Source organism: Lissotriton helveticus, chromosome 1_1 (assembly GCF_964261635.1).
Source record: "Lissotriton helveticus chromosome 1_1, aLisHel1.1, whole genome shotgun sequence".
In the NCBI taxonomy this organism is placed as follows: domain Eukaryota; kingdom Metazoa; phylum Chordata; class Amphibia; order Caudata; family Salamandridae; genus Lissotriton; species Lissotriton helveticus.
In genome coordinates this window covers 28,363,855-28,388,009 of record NC_136057.1, presented here as the reverse complement: position 1 = coordinate 28,388,009, position 24,155 = coordinate 28,363,855, and the positions used below count along the sequence as shown (strand labels likewise).

General features: G+C 45.2%; 1 protein-coding gene across 1 annotated transcript in view; it reads left to right on the top strand.

Annotated features, from left to right (window-relative positions):
- The window catches only part of LOC144766997 (membrane-spanning 4-domains subfamily A member 12-like), a 162,295-nt gene that overhangs the window by 115,777 nt on the left and 22,363 nt on the right, over positions 1 to 24,155 (top strand). Inside the window, exons 3-4 of the mRNA XM_078650662.1 lie at positions 15,396 to 15,515; positions 19,211 to 19,273. Of these exons, the coding sequence (XP_078506788.1) occupies positions 15,396 to 15,515; positions 19,211 to 19,273 (183 nt within the window). The remainder of the gene's footprint in view (positions 1 to 15,395; positions 15,516 to 19,210; positions 19,274 to 24,155) is intronic.

Sequence of the window (24,155 nt, the reverse complement as noted above, 5' to 3'; positions counted from 1 at the left end):
AATGTTGTATGTACACCGCTAACCTGCTTGCTAGAAGAGATATCTGTAAACAACTCGCATAAACTTTATATCGCGGCCGGCCCAACGGGTTGTAGGCGGCATGCTGTGTTTAAACTGTTGCTACTCTACCTGGAGTGCATTATATGCATGCATTACTTTGACTGCAAGTTCTGCCGGCCTGTGGTGGCAGGTTGTAGGCGAATAGCTGTGTACCCTTTATTTGTCCTTAATAAAGGTTTGTAAAAAAAAAAAAGTAAGATGTTATTACAAGACCTAACTAATATGTGACCTTAACCTTTGTTTTTTTCAGTGAATTTCTTACTTTTAATGTACACACAGCCAGGCAATCTACAGGACTGAATTTGCAGTTGTAAGAGTGGAGGTCTTAGCAGTATTTGCTTAGCAGCAGGTGCAGAATATATGGGTTATTGATTCTTGATTATATTTGCATAGGCAGCAATTTATGTATAGCTTTCTCAGTTTCTCAGTTAGTATACATAGTACTGAGAAATGTGTATTTGTCTCCATGCCTGCTCTAAAACCTGTTTGATTTTTTGGAATTAGTTTCTTCTCCTCAGCATAAGCTTGGAGATCTTCAAGTAGACAAGAGGCATTCAATGTATCTTCAATGCAGTCAGTGCAATTAGTTCATAGTTCAAAGGTGAAAAATGGCTACAAAGGTTATGGACGCAGGCTTATCCTCCTTTACCCCTCCATTTAGAATTTTTAGATTTGGTGCTTTGAGCTTCTGTTGCAAGTTTGAATATGAAACTTGATTTGCATAGCTTTTATTTTTTCTGACCATGGATGAGGAACTGCCAGGCGTTTTTTATTACTTTGGAATTAAAGTACCCTATGACTAGGAAGTGAGTGTTCGAGTCTAAGTTTTGCAATGTTTTTATCAAATTTACCGAGGTGGTGCTTAATTCAGCTTTCTAAGATTCGAAGAACTTACAGGGGCCGAAAGCCCATCCATTGCTTACCATTCACTGGCTTTATCGTCACTTTTATTTGCTTGCTTTGTTGCGTAAATTAAAACTGTGGTTTGGCTTTCTACAAGGTTTGTTTTCACACCCACGGGTGACATGAGTGAACTTAGTTCAATGCACCAGCTATTGAATGTGAAAGACAGGTTATTGTAGCCCTGCAGGACCCCACCCAATACATAGCTGAAGTGGTGTCAGTGCTTTTAGGTTACGAACAGTCCCTAAATAGGGACTTAGGGTCGAAGTGGATATTTGAGAAGCTCAGTTTTGCTCTTTACAATATTTGACACATCGAAACAGCACTATGAAAAGCATTTCTTTCAACAATCTCATCCTGTTGCTTAGTGCCTCTAAAATAACCACACAGTAGATTCCTAACACAGCACAAATGTATGTTGTGAATGAGAAAAAAATGAACATTTCTACAATAGTTAAAATGTCATCTAGCAGCCTAACACCCTGAAGCCTACTTCTGTGCACTAGACTAGGAGAACATGGAGCAGGGTAACTTGAATCTGGAGCTTCTTCGGGAAAGTCAACGCACTGCATACCTGATTACAGCAAAACACTGTAGTCATCAGCAGTTAGGAGCAAGTGTTCCCTCAAGAGGTAAACACACATCAGCTGTAGGTTCTCTTCTCCCGGAGATTGGCTCAGTATCAGCTTTCAACAAGGAACGAGATGAAAAATTAGTTACGTAACTGTAGTTCTACAGTATTGGAATCTTTCATAGATTCACATGTTTGAATCATTCTCTGTCATCAAGATGGTAGTCCCCGGGACCTTAGAAAAGCAATGTAATAATAGACATACTAAACCGAAAGGCCTAGGGCCTCTTTGGTCTAACATATACTAGTCAATCTTTAAAAAAGGACTAAACTTAAGACTCAACCAATCAGGTGACACCACTCTGTAGAAACTTCTTGAGAAATGCTCCAGTGGGAGGAGGAGCCTAGCCTGTGATCGAGATGGCCGCCTAGTTTCTCGGCTCCGCCGATCCTAGCGCTTTTCACTATCATCCTGTCCCTGATCCTGCTCCTTCACCCAGCGACTGACATGCGGAACCTATCCTGATCGCGCCGGTGTGTCTCCCGGCGATTTCTGTGATATATTGGCGGTGAATCGCCTTTGCTCCTCTCCCGGCCCTGCGTGGCAGTGAGACCGGGGCTTTGTTTGCGGAGCTGGCCGGATGCGACCACGGCAGCGGCGGTCATCACGGAGGAGGAGGAGCCGCTCAACTGGTGAGAGGCTGCCTGAGTTGTGTTTGTCGCTGCAGCACCGCATCCCGCTCTGACATTTTGAACGCCCGGATACATTGTATCTGCTGGAACCACCCTGCACTATCGCCCGGCTTGGAAGTGGTCGGCGCGGTTTCTTTGTTCTCTCGGCCAGTGACAGACGCCATTTTCTACACTGCACCTCGGCGACTGACGGTGTATCCTTGGCACTCAATTGGGGTCCGGATGTTGGCTGAAAACGTAGAAGCCTGCACTGCGATGTCCACAGTCTCCCCCCTGTCTCTGACCCGAGGGTCACAAGTGGAGGGTCGGCATAGGGGTCAGTGGGCTGTGAGTGAAGATGGCGATTGGCTTCCCGGGCGGCCATTCTTCTGTGAGCCTGGTGTGGAAGACACTGAGGTGCCCTCCCTTTCTGGGAAACCGCTTGGGACCCGTGCTGTCCTGCGTGCTCTGGAGGCTGTGGGAATTGCTCTTCGTGCTCATGCCCGAGATCTGGGGCGCCAGCTCGATGCTATTTCTACTACGGGCTGTGCTTGCCCCCCAGTGCTGTACACTGCGCCACACCCTGAGCCGGCTCCTGTTGCCTTCCATACCGAGGTGCCTATAGTGCGGTTGGCGGATGGTTCTGATTTGGCTGAAATGTCGACCACGACGGTCGGGGAGTTATCTGGAATTCGTGGTTTCATAACCTGGCTGGTGTATCATCTCTGGGCGCCATGTTCGTCATCTCCTTTATGTGCTGGTGGCGTGACTTTTCATCCTTTCCGGAGACTGCTGTTGTCGCTCCTGCCTGCTGCTTCCGACATGCAACCACACTGCCCTGTTTATGTCTGTATCACTCTTGGAACTGTGACTGTGCTTTGCGTGGACGACCTCCTATCCTGTGTTGGCCGTTTCATGTGCCCCTTTCATCCGCGGTACTGGCCGGACGGTTGGACTCCATCGACTTATATGATCGCAGGGGGCAAGGTTAAAACGACTTTTTTTGGGTCGCTATTCTTTCCACTGCTGGGATTGTGCTAAGTGAGCGGGACATTGATTGCATCGATCGTTGGTATCCTGTCGGGTGTGGGGCCGGGAGCGGGCGGCCGGGTACATGTCTGTTGTTGTCTTCTTTATCCGTTGATCCTTATCTCCTTCGTTGTTTCATCCTCTCCTCCTCCACTTCTTGTACTTGTTATAATTTTCCCTTCTTTGGGGCAGTTCCGGGGCGACAGGCACGCTGTTTATGGGCTAGGCCGTAGCCATCACAGGGGTGCAGGGTGGTGGGTGTGGGGGGGGTTTGTTATTTTAGTTTATTTTGTTCTATGGTCCCTTTCGCTCTTTTCTAACTTTGGGAGGGTTCTTTCCTCTTGTAGGGTTGGCTGTCCCTTGGCTTTGCACCTTCTTTTCTCGGGCGTCTTCTTATGCCCCTGTCTTTTTCTTTTCTGGGGTGGGACTTCTGGGATGGTACCTGGACAAGTTGTTGAGTCTATCATGACCTGTTACTCGATATTATTGATTTGGTTGTCTTGCTTATTTACTTGCTATAGTCTTTGCCTGCCTCAGTTCGCCATTGGGGTTTGTCCCCCGTGTCTTTTGGAATTTTGTGTGTGGTGCTATTTCCTTGTTGTGACAGCCCCTACTCTCCTTTGAACATTTAAAAATGAAAACCTCTTATCCTTTGTTACGATGCCCGCGCCCTTGTGTGGTGTACTTTCACATATCCTGTTTGCCGATTGATATGCCTCTCTCCTGGTTTTTTGGCTTACTGTTTTGCGGCCGGCCATGTTGGTTGTGGGCCTGCGCATGTATCTCCTTGTTTTTTCGAATAAAGGTTTTCAACAAAAAAAAAAAAAAAAGAGAAATGCTCCAGTCCCTCAGATTTTCTAAGCACTAGTGCGTATACCTAGTACTGTACTGAGAGGCATAAAGGTGAGATTCCCCGGGGAGGTGGGCGATCCCATGTGAATCTATGAAAGATTCCAATACCTAGAGAACTACAGTTACAGGTAAACAACTTATTTCCTTACTCTAGTATTGGAACTTTCATAGATTCACATCCTTGAAGTAGAGTAAAGAGCAGTAGAAATGCAAATTTTCCTATATATATGTAACAGAGCTTCTAGTGGAATAGTTAGTATACATATAAACAGTAAGAAAAATGTGTGTAAGAATTAAACGGATGGTGGGAAGAAAAGGAACGCTCAGCTTTATAAAAAATTTGTTGTAATACTTCTTGTCCCACAACCGCATCTTTGAGGCTTTCTGAATCCAAACAGGAATATTGCACAAAGGTGTGTGCACTCTTCCAGGTTGCTGCTCTGCAGATTTCTGACAGTAACAAACCAGCAAAGAATGCCATGGAAGTAGACATAGCTCTTGAGGAGTGAGCACGTACTTTTGTATGTTAAGGCCTGTCAGCCTTCTGGTGACAGTATAGAATGGTATTATATATCCATCTAGAGATGTTTGTTTTGTTAGAGCAAAACACTTTCTTGGTGCGCTGTAGGCTTCAAAGAGTTGGTTGGATCTGCAGTAACTCTTAGTTCTGTCCAAATAGAACTTTAAGTACCTTTTCATATCTAGCGAGTGTAATGCTTATTCGGCTGATGTTTGAGGGTTTGCAAAAAAACAACTTAAGAATCACAGGTTAATTAAGATGAAAGTCTGATGTGACTTTAGGAGTTAATTTAGAGTTTGTGCGTAGAATAACCCTGTTGTATCTAAACTAGAGGTAGGGCTTCTGGGTGGTGAAAGCCTGAATTTTGTAGACTTGTCCTGCTGATGTTAGAGCTATGAGGAGAGCTACCTTCCAAGAAAGAAATGTGATATATAATGTTGAGTTGACAAAGCCGAGGTGAAGGTTTCACGGGTGCAAATGTTCTGAATAATCCCTTGAAGAATTGCTTAATGAGTCTTGCACACCATAGTGATGGTATCTTGGATGATCTCCTAAAGCGACACATGGCTGTCAGATGTACTTTAATGGAGGTGTGAGCTAAATCCGATTGAGCAAGGTGTAGAAGGTAAGATAAAATCTCTTCGGGTGAAAAGGGGATAGGATGGGATGTACAGTAGCTATCTGTCACCATATACAAAACCATTTCCATTTTCGGTGATATGTTTTGTTAGCACTTTCTGCCCTTGCTCTGGCTAGTATGCCCCTGCAAACCGATGGAATGTTTAGATGTCCAAATTCGTTGAACTCAGGAGCCAGGCTGATAACCGAGGAGACTTGGGGTATGGGTGCAGTGCTTGTCCCTGGCTTATAGAGAGTAGAGATGTGATCAGTTTGAGTCAAATGTGATGCTCCTGTGAGAGATTGAAAAGTTCTGTGAACTAATGCTGTTGCGGCCAGGTGGGGCTATTCGTATTAACTTGCAGAGTTCTGCCTTCATTTTGCTGAGGACTTTTGGGAGGAGAGGGATCAGAGGAAAAGCACAGGCGAAGATTACGGACTGTGCAATGGAAAATGCATTACTCCACAACCCCAGTTGAGGATGCCAGCTTGCAAAGAACTGGCATTTTCAGATGTGGGGAGTCGCCAAGAGATCCAGATAAAGTTTGCCCCACTGGAGGGAAATCCTATCCAGCGTTTGTTGATCCAGTTCTCACTCATGGCAAGATGTTTTCAGTCTGCTGAACAGTGCAGAACCAGGTCCCAGGTACTTGTTCAGCACTTAGAAGTACTTTGTGATGGATGGACTATTTCCAGATTTGATGAGCTTCCAGGGAGAGAAGGTGAGATCTTGTGTCACCTTGCTCTTTATGTACTGCACTGTGGTTGTATTGTCTGTCTGAACGAGCACTGAGGAATTCTGTATTCTGTGAAGGGAAGCTTCGAAAGCCAAATGCACTGGCTTTAGCTTGAGCATATTGATGTGGAAGCCCCAATGAGAAGGTGACCTGGAGATCCTGGAGGCAAGTTCCCTACCCTTCAAGGGAAGCGCATGACAAATGGTGAAGCCTGAGTTAAGATGGGTAGGCCGACTGACAGTTGTACAGATTGTGTCCAATAGATGTACGATTTGACCATTTGCGGGATGACTTGTATGAAGTCGTCAAAGGTACCTGAACTGTGTGCTCCTTGCATGACTAGTGCTTGTTGCAGACAGTATATGATTAGATGGATGCAGGATGACATCATACCCAGAAGAGATTTGTAGAGGCGAATGGAAAATGACTTTCTTCTTTGATTTAGGTTTGCTAAAGTCATTAGTTTTTGTTGTCTCTCTGTTGTGGGGTACGCTCTGTTTAGCACTGGGTTTAGCGTGGCTCCTAGGAATGCTGAATCCGAAACCGGTCCCAGGATGCTTGTTTCCGGTCCATGGAAGACATGGCTTGGCAGTTCGGGCTGGACTGTTTCCATGAGGCACAGGGTCAGACTGATTTGCATATAGCCATGTCTGAAATGGGGTGGCTGAGTGGGCTAAAGAATGGTGATGGATTAAACCCAGATCAGTTGACTGGGGGTGAGTGTTTGATTTGCTCAAACGCTCCGTCCATCATCCCCTTTTGTATCGTTTGTTCGCCCTAAGTGTGGCAGGGTATGCTCAGACGTGAGTCCCTTGCTCACTTGGCCACTGGATTCAAGATAGCCTGGCTGATGAGGATTATGAATCCGAAACCGGTCCCAGGATGCTTGTTTCCGGTCCATGGAAGACATGGCTTGGCAGTTCGGGCTGGACTGTTCCCATGAGGCACAGGGTCAGACTGATTTGCATATAGCCATGTCAGAAATGGGGTGGCTGAGTGGGCTAAAGAATGGTGATGGATTAAACCCAGATCAGTTGACTGGGGTGAGTGTTTGATTTGCTCAAACGCTCCGTCCATCATCCCCTTTTGTATCGCTTTTTTCGCCCTAAGTGTGGCAGGGTATGCTCAGACGTGAGTCCCTTGCTCACTTGGCCACTGGATTCAAGATAGCCTGGCTGATGAGGATTATGAATCCGAAACCGGTCCCAGGATGCTTGTTTCCGGTCCATGGAAGACATGGCTTGGCAGTTCGGGCTGGACTGTTCCCATGAGGCACAGGGTCAGACTGATTTGCATATAGCCATGTCTGAAATGGGGTGGCTGAGTGGGCTAAAGAATGGTGATGGATTAAACCCAGACAATGTGGACGTCTGTGCTGCCTGGTTGGAAGGAGCCTTGACCAAACCCTTGTCGAGATAGGGGAAGACTTGATGTCATTGTTGTCTGAGGAAGTCTGCTGCAGGTGCTAAGCACTATGTAAAAATGCGGAGCGGATTTGAGACCGAAGAGTAGCACCCAGAAACTGATAGTGGCTGCTGGCTACTGAACTCTAAACGTAGAGCCTATCGAGCAACAAGATCAGAGCCTGCAAAAAAAGAACTAAAACAAGCGGCCAAGAGTCACGCAACAGTGGTCCGGCAAGTAAAACGTGAACTTACAGAGGAAAAATTGCTGAAGATTTTTGCGCAGCTCATCCCCAGCAAATCCCAAGAATTTTGGCAATATATAAACAAGGTAATCCATGGAACTTCTAACAGAGAGAACTCAGTAGATGCAAGCACTTGGTCAGCCCATGTAAAAACTCTCTACACCAACGATTCGAAGAAAAAGCCAATTTAAACATCAACCTTCGGGGAACATCTAAGTAAAATAACAACTGAATCCATGGACCCCTTGGCCGACACCACCCTTACTGAAACACAGGCAATACGAACTATTCTGAAAAAATACGCCACAATGGAGCCCTTGTACCGAATGGCCTGCCTGGCTCCCTCTTCAGAGAGGACATCAACTTTTAGGCTGAGAGTTTGGGTCAGTTGTATGCGGAGTGCAGGTTCTTGGAGTATGTCCCAGATTCCTGGAGGGGATCATTACTACAGCCAATCTATAAAAAAGGGTCAAGCACGGACCCTAGGAGCTACCGCATGATTGCCTTATTGGACATGGAGGGCAAGGCTTATGCTAGCACTCTCCCGACGGAACTAGCAGACTGGATCAGCAAGGAGGACCTGCTTCCTTTCTATCGGACCGGGTTCCATCCAGGAGGCTCCACCTTAGATAACATCATTGCCCTATCATATTTAGTACACCAAACAATGGCCCGTGGCAATCAGCCGCTTTTTGCTTGTTTTATCGATTATACAGCAGCATTTGACGGGGTAGACCGTAACATCCTATGGAAGAAATTGGCCTGCTGGAACATCTGCCCGAAACTGCTACAAGCCATCAGATCGTTGTACACACAAACTTGGGTAAGAGTTAAACTCTCGTGCGAAACAGCTCCAGGAAAAATCCGCACAGATCATGGGTTAAAGCAGGGCTGTGTACTTGCCCTGCTGCTCTTTAACCTATACACAGCAGATCTGGGCAGCGCACTGCACAGAGCAACTCTGGTGACTCCCAGGATTGGGGTAACCAGAATCCAGTTGATACAATTTACAGACGACCTGGTTGTTTTGGACCACACGAAAGTCGGGCTTTAAAAAGCGCTAACAGCACTCTCAGAGTATAATGTCAAAAACAAGCTGGTTGCAAACCCAACGAAGTCTAAGATAGTGATCTTTGGCCGCCATCCGAAAAAGAAGCTTATGAAATGGAGTTTGGGATCATTAACATTGACCTGTACACAATCGTATAATTACCTCGGAGTCTGGCTCAGTGAAACCGGTCGGCCACAGGCTCATCGCCACAAGCTCCAGCAGAAAGGCAAAATTATTATATTAATTAATTTTAACAATATCTTTTATATTGATCGTTTCCTTTGTTATTGGTTTTTATTAGTCACACAAATAAAGTGTCATTGTCATTGTCATTTCTGGCTACTGTGAACCTTGAAAATTTCGTATGTTTTAGATGGATAGGGATATGGAAATATGCGTCTTGAATGTCTAGGGATGACTAGTAATCTACTTTGTTCAGACGTTGCAATATATCTTGTAATGTAACCATGTAGAATGACTGTTTCTTGAGGTATCTTAAGTCCAGAATTGGTCTCCACTGCTTTGACTTCTTCGGAATAAGAAGAAACAGGAGTAGAAATCTTTTCTTCTTTGTGATAGGGAAACTCTCTCTAAAGCACCTTTCTTGAGCGTGTTTTTGACCTCCCACTTGAGAAGTTGTAGATGTTTTGGATGGAAGTTTGAGGCGGTTTGGGGGAGGTATCTGGATAAATCCAAACTGAACCAGGTCTATAACCCATTGGTCGGTTGTTATCTGTTTCACTGGGTAGAAAAAAAGAGGGGAGTAGCCAGTCCCTGGAAAACGTCATTGACAGTGGCTGTTATCGTTGTCTTGTCATCTAGATTTTCCCCTTGAAGTAGGTCTATTATAGGCTGCTGGTGGTGGTTGTCGTTGCTGGTTTTGGGGTCAAAATGATTGTTTAGTTGTGGAATATGTGGGATAGCGGTACTCTTGGTATCCCCCTCTATAAGATGATTGTCCTCTTTCTTGAGCGCCCCGAAAGGGCAGCTTTTTGTACTGTAAGGCCCCCAATAACTTGGCTGTGTCCAAATCTTTTTTTATTGCCTGGAGAGCTTCATCGATGTGTTTTCCAAACAAGACTTCTCCATCAAAAGTCCGATCTAGTATTTTGGTTTGGACCTCTGGCCTGAAGGAGGTAGCCTTGAGCAATCCTTGATGGCGTAATACCGCTGCCCCAGCTAGCTGCCAGAACCCAATGGTGGCAATATCCATGACACAATCAATTATTTCTGATGATTTGCGCTCATCTTCTTGCAAACCTTGTTTTCTTCATCCTCTATGTCACCTGGAAGCTTGTCCAGACACTGGGTGATATCAGACTACATTTGCCAATTGTATTGTCCAAGTAGAGCCGGGGAATTGGCTGCTCATACGGTAAGTGCCTTCATGGCTGAAAAGCACTTACCGATATTATTGAGGTGCCTACCCTCTGTATCTGGAGGCGCTGATAGAGTTGTGGAATGCGTCCTCTGGGGCCTTGTATTTCTTATCGAGACATGGCAATACTGCGGCGACTGAGGCTGGATTTCTCATAACCTTTAAGCCCTCGTCCCAAGATTCAGAAAAGAGGGTGGTGATGAACAGAGTGTCTGAATTAAGCAGACCACTCTTAACCAGTCCAAAGATCAGGGCTTGATCCATCACCGTTATTTAGCTCACTGCCCCATCCTAGCTCAGAGCAAGCCGGGCCGACGACGCCTGAAATGGCAGAAACCGGTCCCCGGAAAGCCTGTTTCCTTCCCAGTATAAGAATTGGCTTGGTAGTTTGGTCTGCCCTGTTCCCATGATGCACTGGGCCAGGGTCAGACTAATTTGCATGTAGCCAGGTTCTGAGCTGGGATGGTGCAGTGAGCTAAAAAACGGTGATGGATCAAGCCCTGATCTTTTGACATGGGTAGGAGTGTTCTGCTTAATTCAGATACTCTGTCCATCACTCCCCCCTTTATGAATCGTTTTGGCCACCACCAGTGTGGAAGGGTATGCTCAGATGTGAGTCCCTTGCTCACTGCACCATCAGGATTCAAGCAAGCCGGGCCGAAGACGGCTGTAATGCCAGAAACCGGTCCCCGGAAGCTTGTTTCCTTTCCAGTAAAGAATTGGCTTGGTAGTTTGGTCTGCCCTGTTCCCATGATGCACTGGGCCAGTGGCAGACTAATTTGCATGTAGCCAAGTTCTGAACTGGGATGGTGCAGTGAGCTAAAAAACGGTGATGGATCAAGCCCTGATCTTTTGACTGGGTAGGAGTGTTCTGCTTAATTCAGATACTCTGTCCATCACCACCCCCTTTATGAATCGTTCTCGTAGTTAAGACACCTCGGAGACCAGACCGCTGATGGATGCAGAGGCAATGGTTGTGGAGCTTGAGGAGTTGGTGGCTGCAAAGGTACTGAATTTGTAGGAGTTGGAATGTTTAAAGCAGGAGGGTACATTGGATCAAACCATCTTCTGTAGTCTGACAACATGAATTGCAAGTCTGACTCTAGTGATGATAGAAAACATGACATCTCATCCTAATATTGTTGTGGTTGTTGATAGTGCTCCCGCGGGACATAAAAGTCTTGTTCATAGTATTCACCCTCATCAGATTCTTCTTGGCATTTTACATGGAGCTCCAAGGGTTTTTGTGCTGCACGAACGAGCCAGTCATCTTCCGAATCTTTATCATCTAAAAGATTGTAGGGCAGCAGTGAAGGCACCTTACTCGGCGATGTGTGACCAGTTGTGAGGATGTTTAAGCTTTCTCTCTGGTTAGATATAGTTATTCCCTCGTCATCGATGACGATGATGTTGTCGATGAGGATAGTTTCAGTGAGAGCAATGGCTTTGACCTCGTCGTCGACGGGAGAGCCAACGTCGATGGGAGAGCTGGCTTCAACTGGAGTGTCCTCGACTGGAGTGTTGTCATTGGCAGGAGAATTAGATGAAGGAATAATACATATTGTCAATGATATAGGGGTAGGGCTGGTCGATGATGGGGTAATCAAAGAAGGTAGCGGACGCTGTCGACATAGTGATCATATTAGAGAGAGATGCCGTTGACACTGCTGTAACTGTCTTCATCGTCGAAGGCATTGTCATTTATTAAATTCTCGTCAACAGTGATGTTGTCGATGACCCATCCGTTGGTGGAGCATAAGAAGGTTTTCTGAACATGGGTTTCATCTAAGGTGGAGGTGTTGGGGAATCAGAAATAGATTTTTGATGTTTCTTTTAGAAGGAACTTAGGGCCAGATGTATCAAAGGGTTTTGCCCATTCTGTGTCTATGGGGAATTGTGTTGATACATATGGCCCCTAAAAATCCTTTTTTCCCTTTCGCCCTTAAGTAAGGTCACTTTTATGTAGTGACTTGGATGGGCTGCGGTTTCTGTGAGAGACCTGAGCCTTTTTTGGTGGTTCTTGAGAGGGATGTGACCCAGGATCATCTCCAACTCTCTGAAGATGCATTTTGGAAAAAGATACAGATGAAGTCTCACTATCAAAACTCTGTTTTTCGGAACTCCGTGAGCTCTGCGTAGTGTGAAAAACTCCGCTTCATTTGTGGAATTTGCGGAGTTCACCGTCAAGGCCTAATCTTTACGATCTCTTATACGGACTGTTTTTTATCTTTCCACTTCTCACTTCTAAGGAACCTTTTTTTTCTTTTTGGTTGAGTGCTCTTCAAGAGTCACAAAAGTTGTAAGAGAATGAGCACTGTCTATTTAGCTAATTTGCCATAGAGAACTATTCATTTGGATCACATTATTCTGAATACCAATGAATCGGTCGAAACTAATTCAGCAACATAGATTGTTCCAAAGAAAGCATCAAGATGTCATGTATGTTCTTAGTGTTCTTTCTTTTTTTGCTTGTCACACATCTATGACAAATAAGGACACAGCCAACACGTTTCATCCCATAACATAGGAACTTCTTCTGGGCAAAAAAACTTTAGTCACACCAAACACTAATCTCTAAACTGTAGAAGAGGAATTTTTCACACAGCAGGCTCCACAGAGCTCTTGGAGTTCCAAAAACCCAGAGTTTTTTTCCTCACTTACCAATGGTAAGCTGGCGAGCTTGAGTGTTCAGTGTGACTAACATTTTTTTGCCCTGAAGAACATACATGACAACTTGATGCTTTCTTCTGAACAATCTTTGTTGTTGAATTATTTTTTAGCAATTCCATGGTATTAAGAATAATGTGATCCAAATGAATAGTTCTCAATGGCAAATTAGCTAAATATCATAACAAACAGGGGGGGAAGGGGGTCATAGGGACGAACAAATATTTAAAGACCTCTCCTGGTTCAAGTCCCCAGCTACAACATATGATATACACAGAAGAACACAGGGGGTCTAAACACCACCTCGTGTGGCTTGCTATCCTTAACTCCAATAAAGATTGTGAGTTGGTACCCAGACTTGAGCTTTGAGGCACCGACGGACAGGTAAGACAGGGGGCTATCCCGAGGGTAAGCTAGGGACTTAGCACATTCAATTGGCACCCATTGAGACCCTGTAATAAATGTAAGCGATAATGGACCATCGTAGTATCTGGTGCCAAGTCACAATTGAGTAATACGTTTTCTACATGACATAGTAATGGGCACTAGATTACGGCCTCTCGCTAAGAATATCAATTTATGCTCAAAATCTGCAATTGAGCCCGTTTATGAGATATGGTTACATCCATTGAGGCTCTATATCACACTTACACAAGAACAGTATTTTTTCAGCATATAGTGCACATTTTTATAAGAGTAAGGGGATTCATTTCACATTACATCGCTTTTGATAATGGGAAATACACGAGAAAAGAGAGCAAGGGCGCTCGCTAAGGACACCAGTTTATGCTTAATAAATAAAAGGAGAGATGATATATGGTTTGAGACATACTTGCCGGACCTGCGATTAATATACATACATATATGATTGAGCTGACATATGAGAGTCTGTTGGCTGTATTTACTAAAGACCTAGAAATATCAAGATCACAATATCTATACATCTGTGGGGTTTGTGCGGTGTTGAGATGGAGCCGCTACTTTACCGATGGGTTCAGACTTGGTCAGAGATTATTTTTGTAACCATGATGGACTCTTAAACTTGGGAGCATTATCACTATGAGCTCTACTATTTTTCTTGTTTTTTCTGGTTATTTTCTTTGACCTTTAGAGCGGGGCCTTGAGAAACCTGAGCACAGTGTTACACATTTGGTTATGATATGTATACCACTTTTTAAGCAGTAGCAATACATTGAGAGCAGAGGCCCTGACGAAAGCCGGGGGACTTGTGGCCCGTTAGGCAGAAACATGTTGGCCTTTTTTTACGACAGATATTTGTTTTCACTGTCGCTTGCACTGTTCTGGTTTTAATTAGGGGGTGTGTCCTTTGTCAAATATTTTTTTTTTCTAGGACATCTCACTCTATTTTAACTCACCACATTTTTTGTTGCACTGCGTGTTCACCACTTGCATAACCATCAATGATCGGCTGTCATATGGTCGTCCATAAGTGCCTGTGGACTTGATCCTGCTCTACTATCGAGTTTGTGGTTAAATGGTTTCGATGATCAAGGGACCAACCACGTGATATTGGTGAACCATATGATAGGACTGATCACGAAGTTCATTTTGATGGTAATCCATATATGAGCTAGTGGGATTTAGTAAACTGGCCCTGTATGTACGTGATTCCATGCACGCAGACCCATCACTACACTGTATCTTGTTCTGTAGCCTATCTAGGGTGACCAGGGTACCAACTCACAATATTTATTGGAGTTAAGTATAGCAAGCCACACGAGGTGGTGCTTAGACCCCTGTGTTCTTCTATATATATCAAATTAGCTAAATAGACAGTGCTCCATCTCTTACAACTTTTGTTTTCTTGGGGGGTATTCCAAACAGGTGACCCTGGAAGTGAGCACGTTTAAATGGGAACTTTATAGTGTCTGGAAATAGTGTATCAAACTTGTGATTGCTCTTCAAGAGTGCCTGTGTTTTTTTACAACTGTCTCCTTTATATTCTTCTCTCCTTCCCCCCCACCCCACTAGCACTCTCTGTCGCTTGTGTGCTTCTTCCCTCACCCCTGTTTCTCTCTTCCTTTTATTTCTTCCTTCCTTTTGCTTCTTACCCCACTCTTCGAGTTGCTCTCTTCCTTGTGTGCTGCTTTTCTCTCCTCCCTTGGAGGTTTGGTAAAAAAAAATGGTGCTTATGTCATTTCGTAGGTGCCGCATGTGCACACCTGTGTTATGACTCGTGCACCTTTACAAAATGGCATGATCTCTGGTAGCCAACCCATTATGCCTTTTTTTTCTCCCTTTAGCCATGCTGCACAGCATCAGCAAGAAATTCATGTTGCCATTTCTTTACTTAATACCAAAAATGGGTCTGGCTCTTAAGTAGCAAGGCTGAGCACACTTGAACAACAACCCAAAAACAATTGCCTATTTGCTAATAGTAGCAGTATTGGCAATTGATTTTGGGTTGCCATTTCTTTACAGCATGCACAAAAGGCATTAGCAAAGTTTGTAGGTTCCAAAGGTAAGACCTATTGGCTTTGCCAATGTTTTTTTAGTATTACCCGAGTACCACAGAAGAAGTAGATGTTAACAAGTGAGGTAAGGCAGGCGAGAACACTGATTGAAAGGCAAATGGTTTGATGACATGGTGAGGAGGGTTCTACCAGGTGTGTGTATGCAACTAGTCTTTGATTGCATGGGGTGGTCATTAAGTGTTCTTGTCTTACAGTATATACAGGCCCTACTCGGCTTCATACTGCTAGCCCTGGGGATCGTCCTCTTCATCCTCCATGACGATTGGGGCACTTTCGCTGTTGGCATCGGTGTGCCCTTCTGGAGCTCCGTGGTTGTAAGTACAACTCTCGCACTTTTGTAACAACTGACGCGGGCATGTGGCAGAACTTGCATCATTGGCTCGAGATCAAGACTCTTGGGCACCAGGAAAGCTATCTTTTTGTAAGCTCTTTTCTCAGGTTTACTCTCTCACTTTGTTGCATGAGGAGGAGCAGAGAGGGCTAGGAAACAGACTATGCATATTTTAAACAAGCAGTGCCAAAGACAATAGATCTTGGGTTAGCTGCCAGCCTTTTGGCTTCATTAATGCTTTTGTTTTGTCGTAGTTTTAGGAAACCTTTAGTGTTAGGTAAATTATCAGGCCCTCTTCAAAGTTAAAAAAAAATTGTCTAAGAGAAGAAATTGTCTTTTTAGTTTCAAATGAATGCCACATTGCCTTGCAGACCCTTGACTTGAATGGAACTACTTTGTGTGAGGATGTGCTCCTTGTGAAAGAGCAAAGTGCTCACCGAAAGTGCAATAGGGGCGACACATATGTCTGCCACACACGCCGTACACTGAATCGACAGATGGGGGGACACTACCGCTCCCCGAACCTGCTCCCCACCAGCTTCACAGCGAACCATGCAAGCGAGCCATAGATCCCACATTTCACTGATGCGCCACCAGCGCATGCCTAACAGGTTGATGGGACATTGGTGCCGTGCGCACCGATGGTGCGTGGTGCAGCACTGGCATCACGGACACACTGGGACATACCGATGTGAACAGCCCTGTTTTATGTTGAAGAGTTAATGGTTGAATTATAGAAAAATGTAAAATGAGACGTCAATTATAGAAATGATCGTGTGCGAATTGCGAAGAGTATGCATAATCTACTAATGACAAGGCACGCCGGACAATGAACGAGACGATGCATAATGCCTTCCCCTGTACCCTATGTCCCAACAATGCACGGACTTCTCGCAGCCGGCCCGCAGGGTTGTAGGCTTTGCTATATGTACTGCACTTTTTTTCACAATAATAAACGTCTTCAAAAAAAAAAAAAAAAAAATGAAAGAGCAAAGTGCCGTCAGTTATGTGAAGTTGCCCAATGAAATGAAATGAAAATGCGTTTTATAAAGCGCGAAGTAGTTGCCCGGAGGCGTCCAAGCGCTACTGCCAATGGCTGAAGTGGGCTGACCCTTCACTCCACTCTGTGTCCTGTAGTAGGAAGAACCAAATATGAATGGCAATAGCAAACCAATGGATGACGAGGGCTGGCTGTAAGCCTCTATAAATATACAAGAAACCATATGCATTTCACTTATACTTCTTACACCCGAAGTTGATGTTAGCGCCGAACACTATAACATTACTGTTGTGTAGTTCGCCGCCACCAAGACCTGGAACACCCTCCCCACCAACCTCAGCAGACCCAAGACCTGCGGGAGCACTGGCCTTCAGAAGACTCCTCAAGACCGGGAAACAACCTTTACTACGCGGTCAAAGCACCGCAATACATTCACAACGCAGCTTTTGCAACGCAAGTCGTTACCACGACTTGCACTGGAGGGCGCTCTAGACTAAGGAATAGTGTGATTTACTATTCCACCACCTTCCCTACTGTACGAAGGCTGGAGTTGGAATAGTAAATCATACTGGCCCACATGCATCAAGGGTTTTTGCATTCGCAAACGGTGCGAATCGCAAAATTCGGCCGTTTGCGAATGCAAATTCCGTTTTTGGGATGCATGAAGCTTTTTGCCATTTTCGCAATTTAAGAAATCGCAATTTTTTTGCGATTTCTCAAATTGCGATTGCATTTAAGAAATCGCAATTTTGCGATTTCTTAAATGCAATGCATGATTTTTAAAAAATTGCGAATTCGCAAATTAGAAGAGGTAAATTACCATGAAGTTAACCTTCATTTTAAACACACACATGCCCTTTGGGCATGTGTGTGTGAAAAAAGCACTTTCAGGTACATTTCAGGGGTGCAGGGGGGGTCCTTTGGACCCCCCCTGCACCCTTGAAATTGCATTCTCATTTTGCGATTCCTTAATTGCGAATCGCAAAATGAAAATGCCTTCCAATTGATTCCTATGGGCATCTAGGCCCATAGGAATCAATGTAAAGGGATTCCTTATTTGCGGTTCGCAAAATTGGGAATCGCAAATAAGGAAAAATAAGGAATCGTAAAAAAAAATGCGAATTTTTAATGCATAGGTATTTGCGATTTCTAAATTGCGATTCCTTAATTTTCGCGATTTAGGAATCGCAAATACCAATAATGATGCATGTGGCCGACTAGCACCCTACAGCGCAAGTCGTGGTTTCGACATGCGTTGTAAAAGCTGCATTGTGATGCACCGCGATCATTTTGATCGTGTGGTAACATCATACATCCCTCAAGACCTGGCTCTTCGATCAGTAGCAGAAACCCCCCCTCCCCAACCTCAGCGCCTTGAGACCCTAACGGGTATGTAGTGCACTTTATAAGTGTCCGATTGATTGATAGTTCCTATAAACCTATATAAGATCTGCACGTTTAGACAACATAGACTGTAGGATTGGTGTCAGACTGATTCTAGGCACCCCTACCGGATATGTTAGCCTGTATACCAGCTGGCTCACTGTGCCACTAGAAACCCCTCTTACCAAGGAGAGAATAGTTCTTGCAACTATCGAACATGACAACCCTGTTCCCTCAAGATCATGGAAACAGTGAGCAAGAGTGACTGAGCAAAAAGTATCACACTTTGTCTCAGAGCGATACACAGAATTAATGGTAGGGACGTTTTTCAATAAGCATTTATCCGACCAGCATCATTCTAGTGTAAAATAGGGGTACTAAAACAACCACTACACAATAACAGATTTAAATGAATATAAGCACTAATAGAGTAAAAGGATGATAGATTTCTACCATTGTGCTAAAACAATGAATACAGGCAAGTATATAAAATACATGCCAGTAGAATTTGTAATCCTACGATGATACCTGACCTAGATGTACCTAAGTGTGCCTAGCATGTATGTGAGTGTAAAGCCAAGAATCCCTCTAGGATAAAGTCAACCCCATTATCTGAAGTAAGAGACTATGGGACCCCGTTTTGGTCTCGAGATGGACACCCCGCAGGAGATGTCAGACCACTGCGAGCTGGAGTGTCTGCGTACAGAAACCTCAGTGTCTTGTGTCAGTGTGTCGGCATGGAAGCCTTTTCTCCTCTGACTACCTTGGCAAGTTATGGTGTTTATATACCCAAAGTGGTACCCTCAGGGGTTCTACCTTGCTGTGTCATGTTGGACTTAGGATGATGGAAGGAATGACCATTGTACATAGTTATTATGCAGGAGATGGTAGTCCTCCTGAGTTTCCAAGAATCCTCATGCATAATGGACAAGGCTAGTTCTTAGGGAACACCATACATCCCGTAAGCAGTAACGTAACTAGGTAAAAGGTCAGTCCCAAGAACCGTTATGTAGTGTAATGGTAGGGGAGGTGAAAGGTTACGTTGCTACCTGAGCCTATATTGGGGTACCTATATGGGGCACAAAACAAACCATCTACACATGAGTTCTGCTTTACACACCTACTTTGCCTTCCCCAAAGAGAAGACGCAACTGTGGCAACCAGAGAATCCCCACACATGGTAATGGGTTAGACAGAGATGCAGCCAAGTAAATAACCATCAATGAAGTGTGTACACTGATGCACCTAGCACAGCAACCTAATGGAATTAAAATGTTATTTGTTCTTTTGAACAGTATATCATTTCTGGGGGTCTAACCATCCGAATGACGATCAACTCCAACTGGACAAGGTGTCATGTGAGTGATGCTGCGAAAACCAGGAAAGAAGGAGGCTGAGAAATACAACTCTCCAATGACTGTATCCTTCCTTTGGCTCAATTTATGTAACACAATGAAACGAACATATTCGATTATCTGCCACTAAAATATAACATGCCAACAAATACTTTACCTAAGGTTTCTTCTACACTTTCTAGTTAAAACGCAATGCATCGCTGCAACATAAACTGTACCCCCACCTGTGAGACACTGCATCACTTCTCATTCCAGTCCTACCTCCTGTGCATCACTCCCCACTCCAAGCCTACATCCTGTTCATCACTTCCCATTCCAAACCTACCACCTGTAAATAATAATAATAATAATAATAATAATAATAATAATAATAATAATAATAATCCACATTTGTAAAGCGCACAATCACCCGTTAGGGTCTCTAGGCGCTGGGGGCCGTCGGGAAGATTAAGCAAGCTATTGCCCAGAGTCACATGGTGCTGGGCTAATCTGCTGCCGGTGCCAGGGATCGAACCGTGATCCCCAGCTTCCGGAGTCAGTCGCCCTGGCCGCGGCGCCACACCTCTTCCTTCCATCACTTCCCATTCCAAACCTACCACCTGTGCATCACTTCCCATACCATACCCACCACTTGTACATCACTTCCCATTCCAAACCTACATCCGGTGCTCCACTTCCCATTCCAGAATTACCTCCTGTGCATCACTTCCTATTCCAAACCTACCACCTGTGCATCACTTCCCATTCCAGAATTACCTCCTGTGCATCACTTCCTATTCCAAACCTACCACCTGTACATCACTTCCCATTCCATACCCACCACTTGTACATCACTTCCCATTCCAAACCTACATCCAGTGCTCCACTTCCCATTCCAAAATGACCTCCTGTGCATCACTTCCTATTCCAAACCTACCACCTGTACATCACTTCCCTTTCCAAACCTACCACCTGTGAATCACTTCCCATTCCAAACCTACCACCTGTGCATCACTTCCAATTCCAAACCTACCACCTGTGCATCACTTCCAATTCCAAACCTACCGCCTGTGCTTCACTTCCCATTCCAAACCCTACCTCCTGTGCATCACTTCCCATTCCAAACCTACCTCCTGTGCATCACTTCCCATACCAAACCTACCACCTGTGCATCACTTCTCATTCCAAACCTACCTCCTGTGCATCACTTCCCATTCCAAACCTACCACCTGTGCATCACTTCCCATTCCAAACCTACCTCCTGTACATCACTTCCCATTCCAAAGCTACCTCATGTGCATCACTTCCCATTCCAAACCTACCTCCTGTGCATCACTTCTCATTCCAAACCTACCTCCTGTGCATCACTTCCCATTCCAAACCTACCTCCTATACATCACTTCCCATTCCAAACCTACATCCTGTGCATCACTTCCCAATCCAAACCTACTTCCTGTGCATCACTTCCCATTCCAAATCCACCACTTGTACATCACTTCCCATTCCAAACATACCACCTGTGCATCACTTCCCATTCCAAACCTACCACCTGTGCATCACTTCCAATTCCAAACCTACCACCTGTTCATCACTTCCCATACTGAACCTACCTCCTGTGCATCACTTCCCATTCCAAACCCTACCTCCTGTGCATCACTTCCCATTCCAAACCTACCTCCTGTGCATCACTTCCCATACCAAACCTACCTCCTGTGCATCACTTCATATTCCAAACCTACCTCCTGTGCATCACTTCTCATTCCAAACCTACCACCTGTGCATCACTTCCCATTCCAAACCTACCACCTGTGCATCACTTCCCATTCCAAACCTACCACCTGTGCATCACTTCCCATTCCAAACCTACCACCTGTGCATCACTTCCCATTCCAAACCTACCACCTGTGCATCACTTCCCATTCCAAACCTACCACCTGTGCATCACTTCCCATTCCAAACCTACCACCTGTGCATCACTTCCCATTCCAAACCTACCACCTGTGCATCACTTCCAATTCCAAACCTACCGCCTGTGCATCACTTCCCATACTGAACCTACCTCCTGTGCATCACTTCCCATTCCAAACCCTACCTCCTGTGCATCACTTCCCATTCCAAACCTACCTCCTGTGCATCACTTCCCATACCAAACCTACCACCTGTGCATCACTTCCAATTCTAAACCTACCACCTGTGCATCACTTCCCATCCCAAACCTAACACCTGTTCATCACTTCCCATCCCAAACCTACCACCAGTGCATCATTTCCAATTCTAAACCTACCACCTGTGCATCACTTCCCATCCCAAACCCACCACTTGTACATCACTTCCTTTTCCAAACCCTACCTCCTGTGCATCACTTCCCATCCCAAACCCACCACTTGTACATCACTTCCTTTTCCAAACCCTACCTCCTGTGCATCACTTCCCATTCCAAATCCACCACTTGTACATCACTTCCCATTCCAAACATACCACCTGTGCATCACTTCCCATTCCAAACCTACCACCTGTGCATCACTTCCCATTCCAAACCTACCACCTGTGCATCACTTCCAATTCCAAACCTACCACCTGTTCATCACTTCCCATACTGAACCTACCTCCTGTGCATCACTTCCCATTCCAAACCTACCTCCTGTGCATCACTTCCCATACCAAACCTACCACCTGTGCATCACTTCCAATTCTAAACCTACCACCTGTGCATCACTTCCCATCCCAAACCCACCACTTGTACATCACTTCCTTTTCCAAACCCTACCTCCTGTGCATCACTTCCCATTCCAAACCTACCTCCTGTGCATCACTTCCCATTCCAAACCCTACCTCCTGTGCATCACTTCCCATTCCAAACCTACCTCCTGTGCATCACTTCCCATTCCAAACCTACCTCCTGTGCATCACTTCCCATTCCAAACCCTACCTCCTGTGCATCACTTCCCATTCCAAACCCACCACTTGTACATCACTTCCCATTCCAAACCTACCTCCTGTGCATCACTTCCCATTCCAAACCCTACCTCCTGTGCATCACTTCCCATTCCAAACCTACCTCCTGTGCATCACTTCCTATTCCAAACCTACCTCCTGTGCATCACTTCCCATTCCAAACCTACCTCCTGTGCATCACTTCCCATTCCAAACCCTACCTCCTGTGCATCACTTCCCATTCCAAACCTACCACCTGTACATCACTTCCCATTCCAAACCTACCTTCTGTGCATCACTTCCCAATCCAAACCTACCTCCTGTATAACGCACAGATCACTCCAGGGCAAGGGCCCCCCCATCCTGAGAGACCTGATTACCCCCTACAAAGCGAACAGACCACCTCTATCTTGCAAACACTCCCAGAATAAAGAAAGCACGAACAGGCGGATGTCTCTGCTCTCTCAACGCCGCAAAGCTATGGAATTCCCTCCCCCTCAATATTCGGAAAGAAGACAACCTCCTGAAATTCCACAAACTCCTAAAAACCTTCCTTCTTCCCTAGGCCTCCGTTCTTCTGCTAAAGTCTATACTCATAGCGCTGGGACGCCCACGGGTAGCCACGCGCTCTACAAATCCAATTCCATTCCATTCCATTCTATTCCTGTGCATCACTTCCTTTTCCAAACCCTACCTCCTGTGCATCACTTCCCATTCCAAACCTACCTCCTGTGCATCACTTCCCATTCCAAACCCTACCTCCTGTGCATCACTTCCCATTCCAAACCTACTTCCTGTGCATCACTTCCCATTCCAAACCCTACCTCCTGTGCATCACTTCCCATTCCAAACCTACCTCCTGTGCATCACTTCCCATTCCAAACCCTACCTCCTGTGCATCACTTCCCATTCCAAACCCACCACTTGTACATCACTTCCCATTCCAAACCTACCTCCTGTGCATCACTTCCCATTCCAAACCTACCGCCTGTGCATCACTTCCCATTCCAAACCTACCACCTATGCATCACTTCACATTCCAAACCTACCTCCTGTGCATCACTTTCCATTCCAAACCTACCACCTATACATCACTTCCCAATCCAAACCTACTTCCTGTGCATCACTTCCCATTCCAAATCCACCACTTGTACATCACTTCCCATTCCAAACCTACCACCTGTGCATCACTTCCCATTCCAAACCTACCTCCTGTGCATCACTTCCCACTTTCAAAACCTACCTCCTGTGCATCACTTCCGCTTCCAAATCTACCTCCTGTGCATCACTTCCCATTCCAAAAATACCACCTGTGCATCACTTCCCATTCCAAATCCACCACTTGCACATCACTTCCCATTCCAAACCTACCTCCTGTGAATCACTTCCCATTTCAAACCTACCTCCTGTGCTTTACTTCCCATTCCAAACCTACCTCCTGTGCATTTTCCCATTCCAAACCTACCTCCTGTGCATCACTTCCCATGGCAAACCTACCTCCGGTGCATCACTTTCCATTCCAAACCTACTTCCTGTGTATCACTTCCCATACCAAACCTACTTCCTGTGCATCACTTTCCATTCCAAACCTACTTCCTGTGTATCACTTCCCATACCAAACCTACTTCCGGTGCATCACTTTCCATTCCAAACCTACTTCCTGTGTATCACTTCCCATACCAAACCTACTTCCTGTGCATCACTTTACATTCCAAACTCACCACTTGCACATCACTTCCCATTCCAAACCTACCTCCTGTGGATCACTTCCCATTCCAAACTCACCACTTGCACATCACTTCCCATTCCAAACCTACCTCCTGTGCATCACTTCCCATTCCAAACCTACCTCCTGTGCATCACTTCCCATTCCAAACCTACCTCCTGTACATCACTTCCTATTCCAAACCTACTATATGTACATCACTTCCCATACCAAACCTACCTCTGGTGCATCACTTCTCATTCCAAA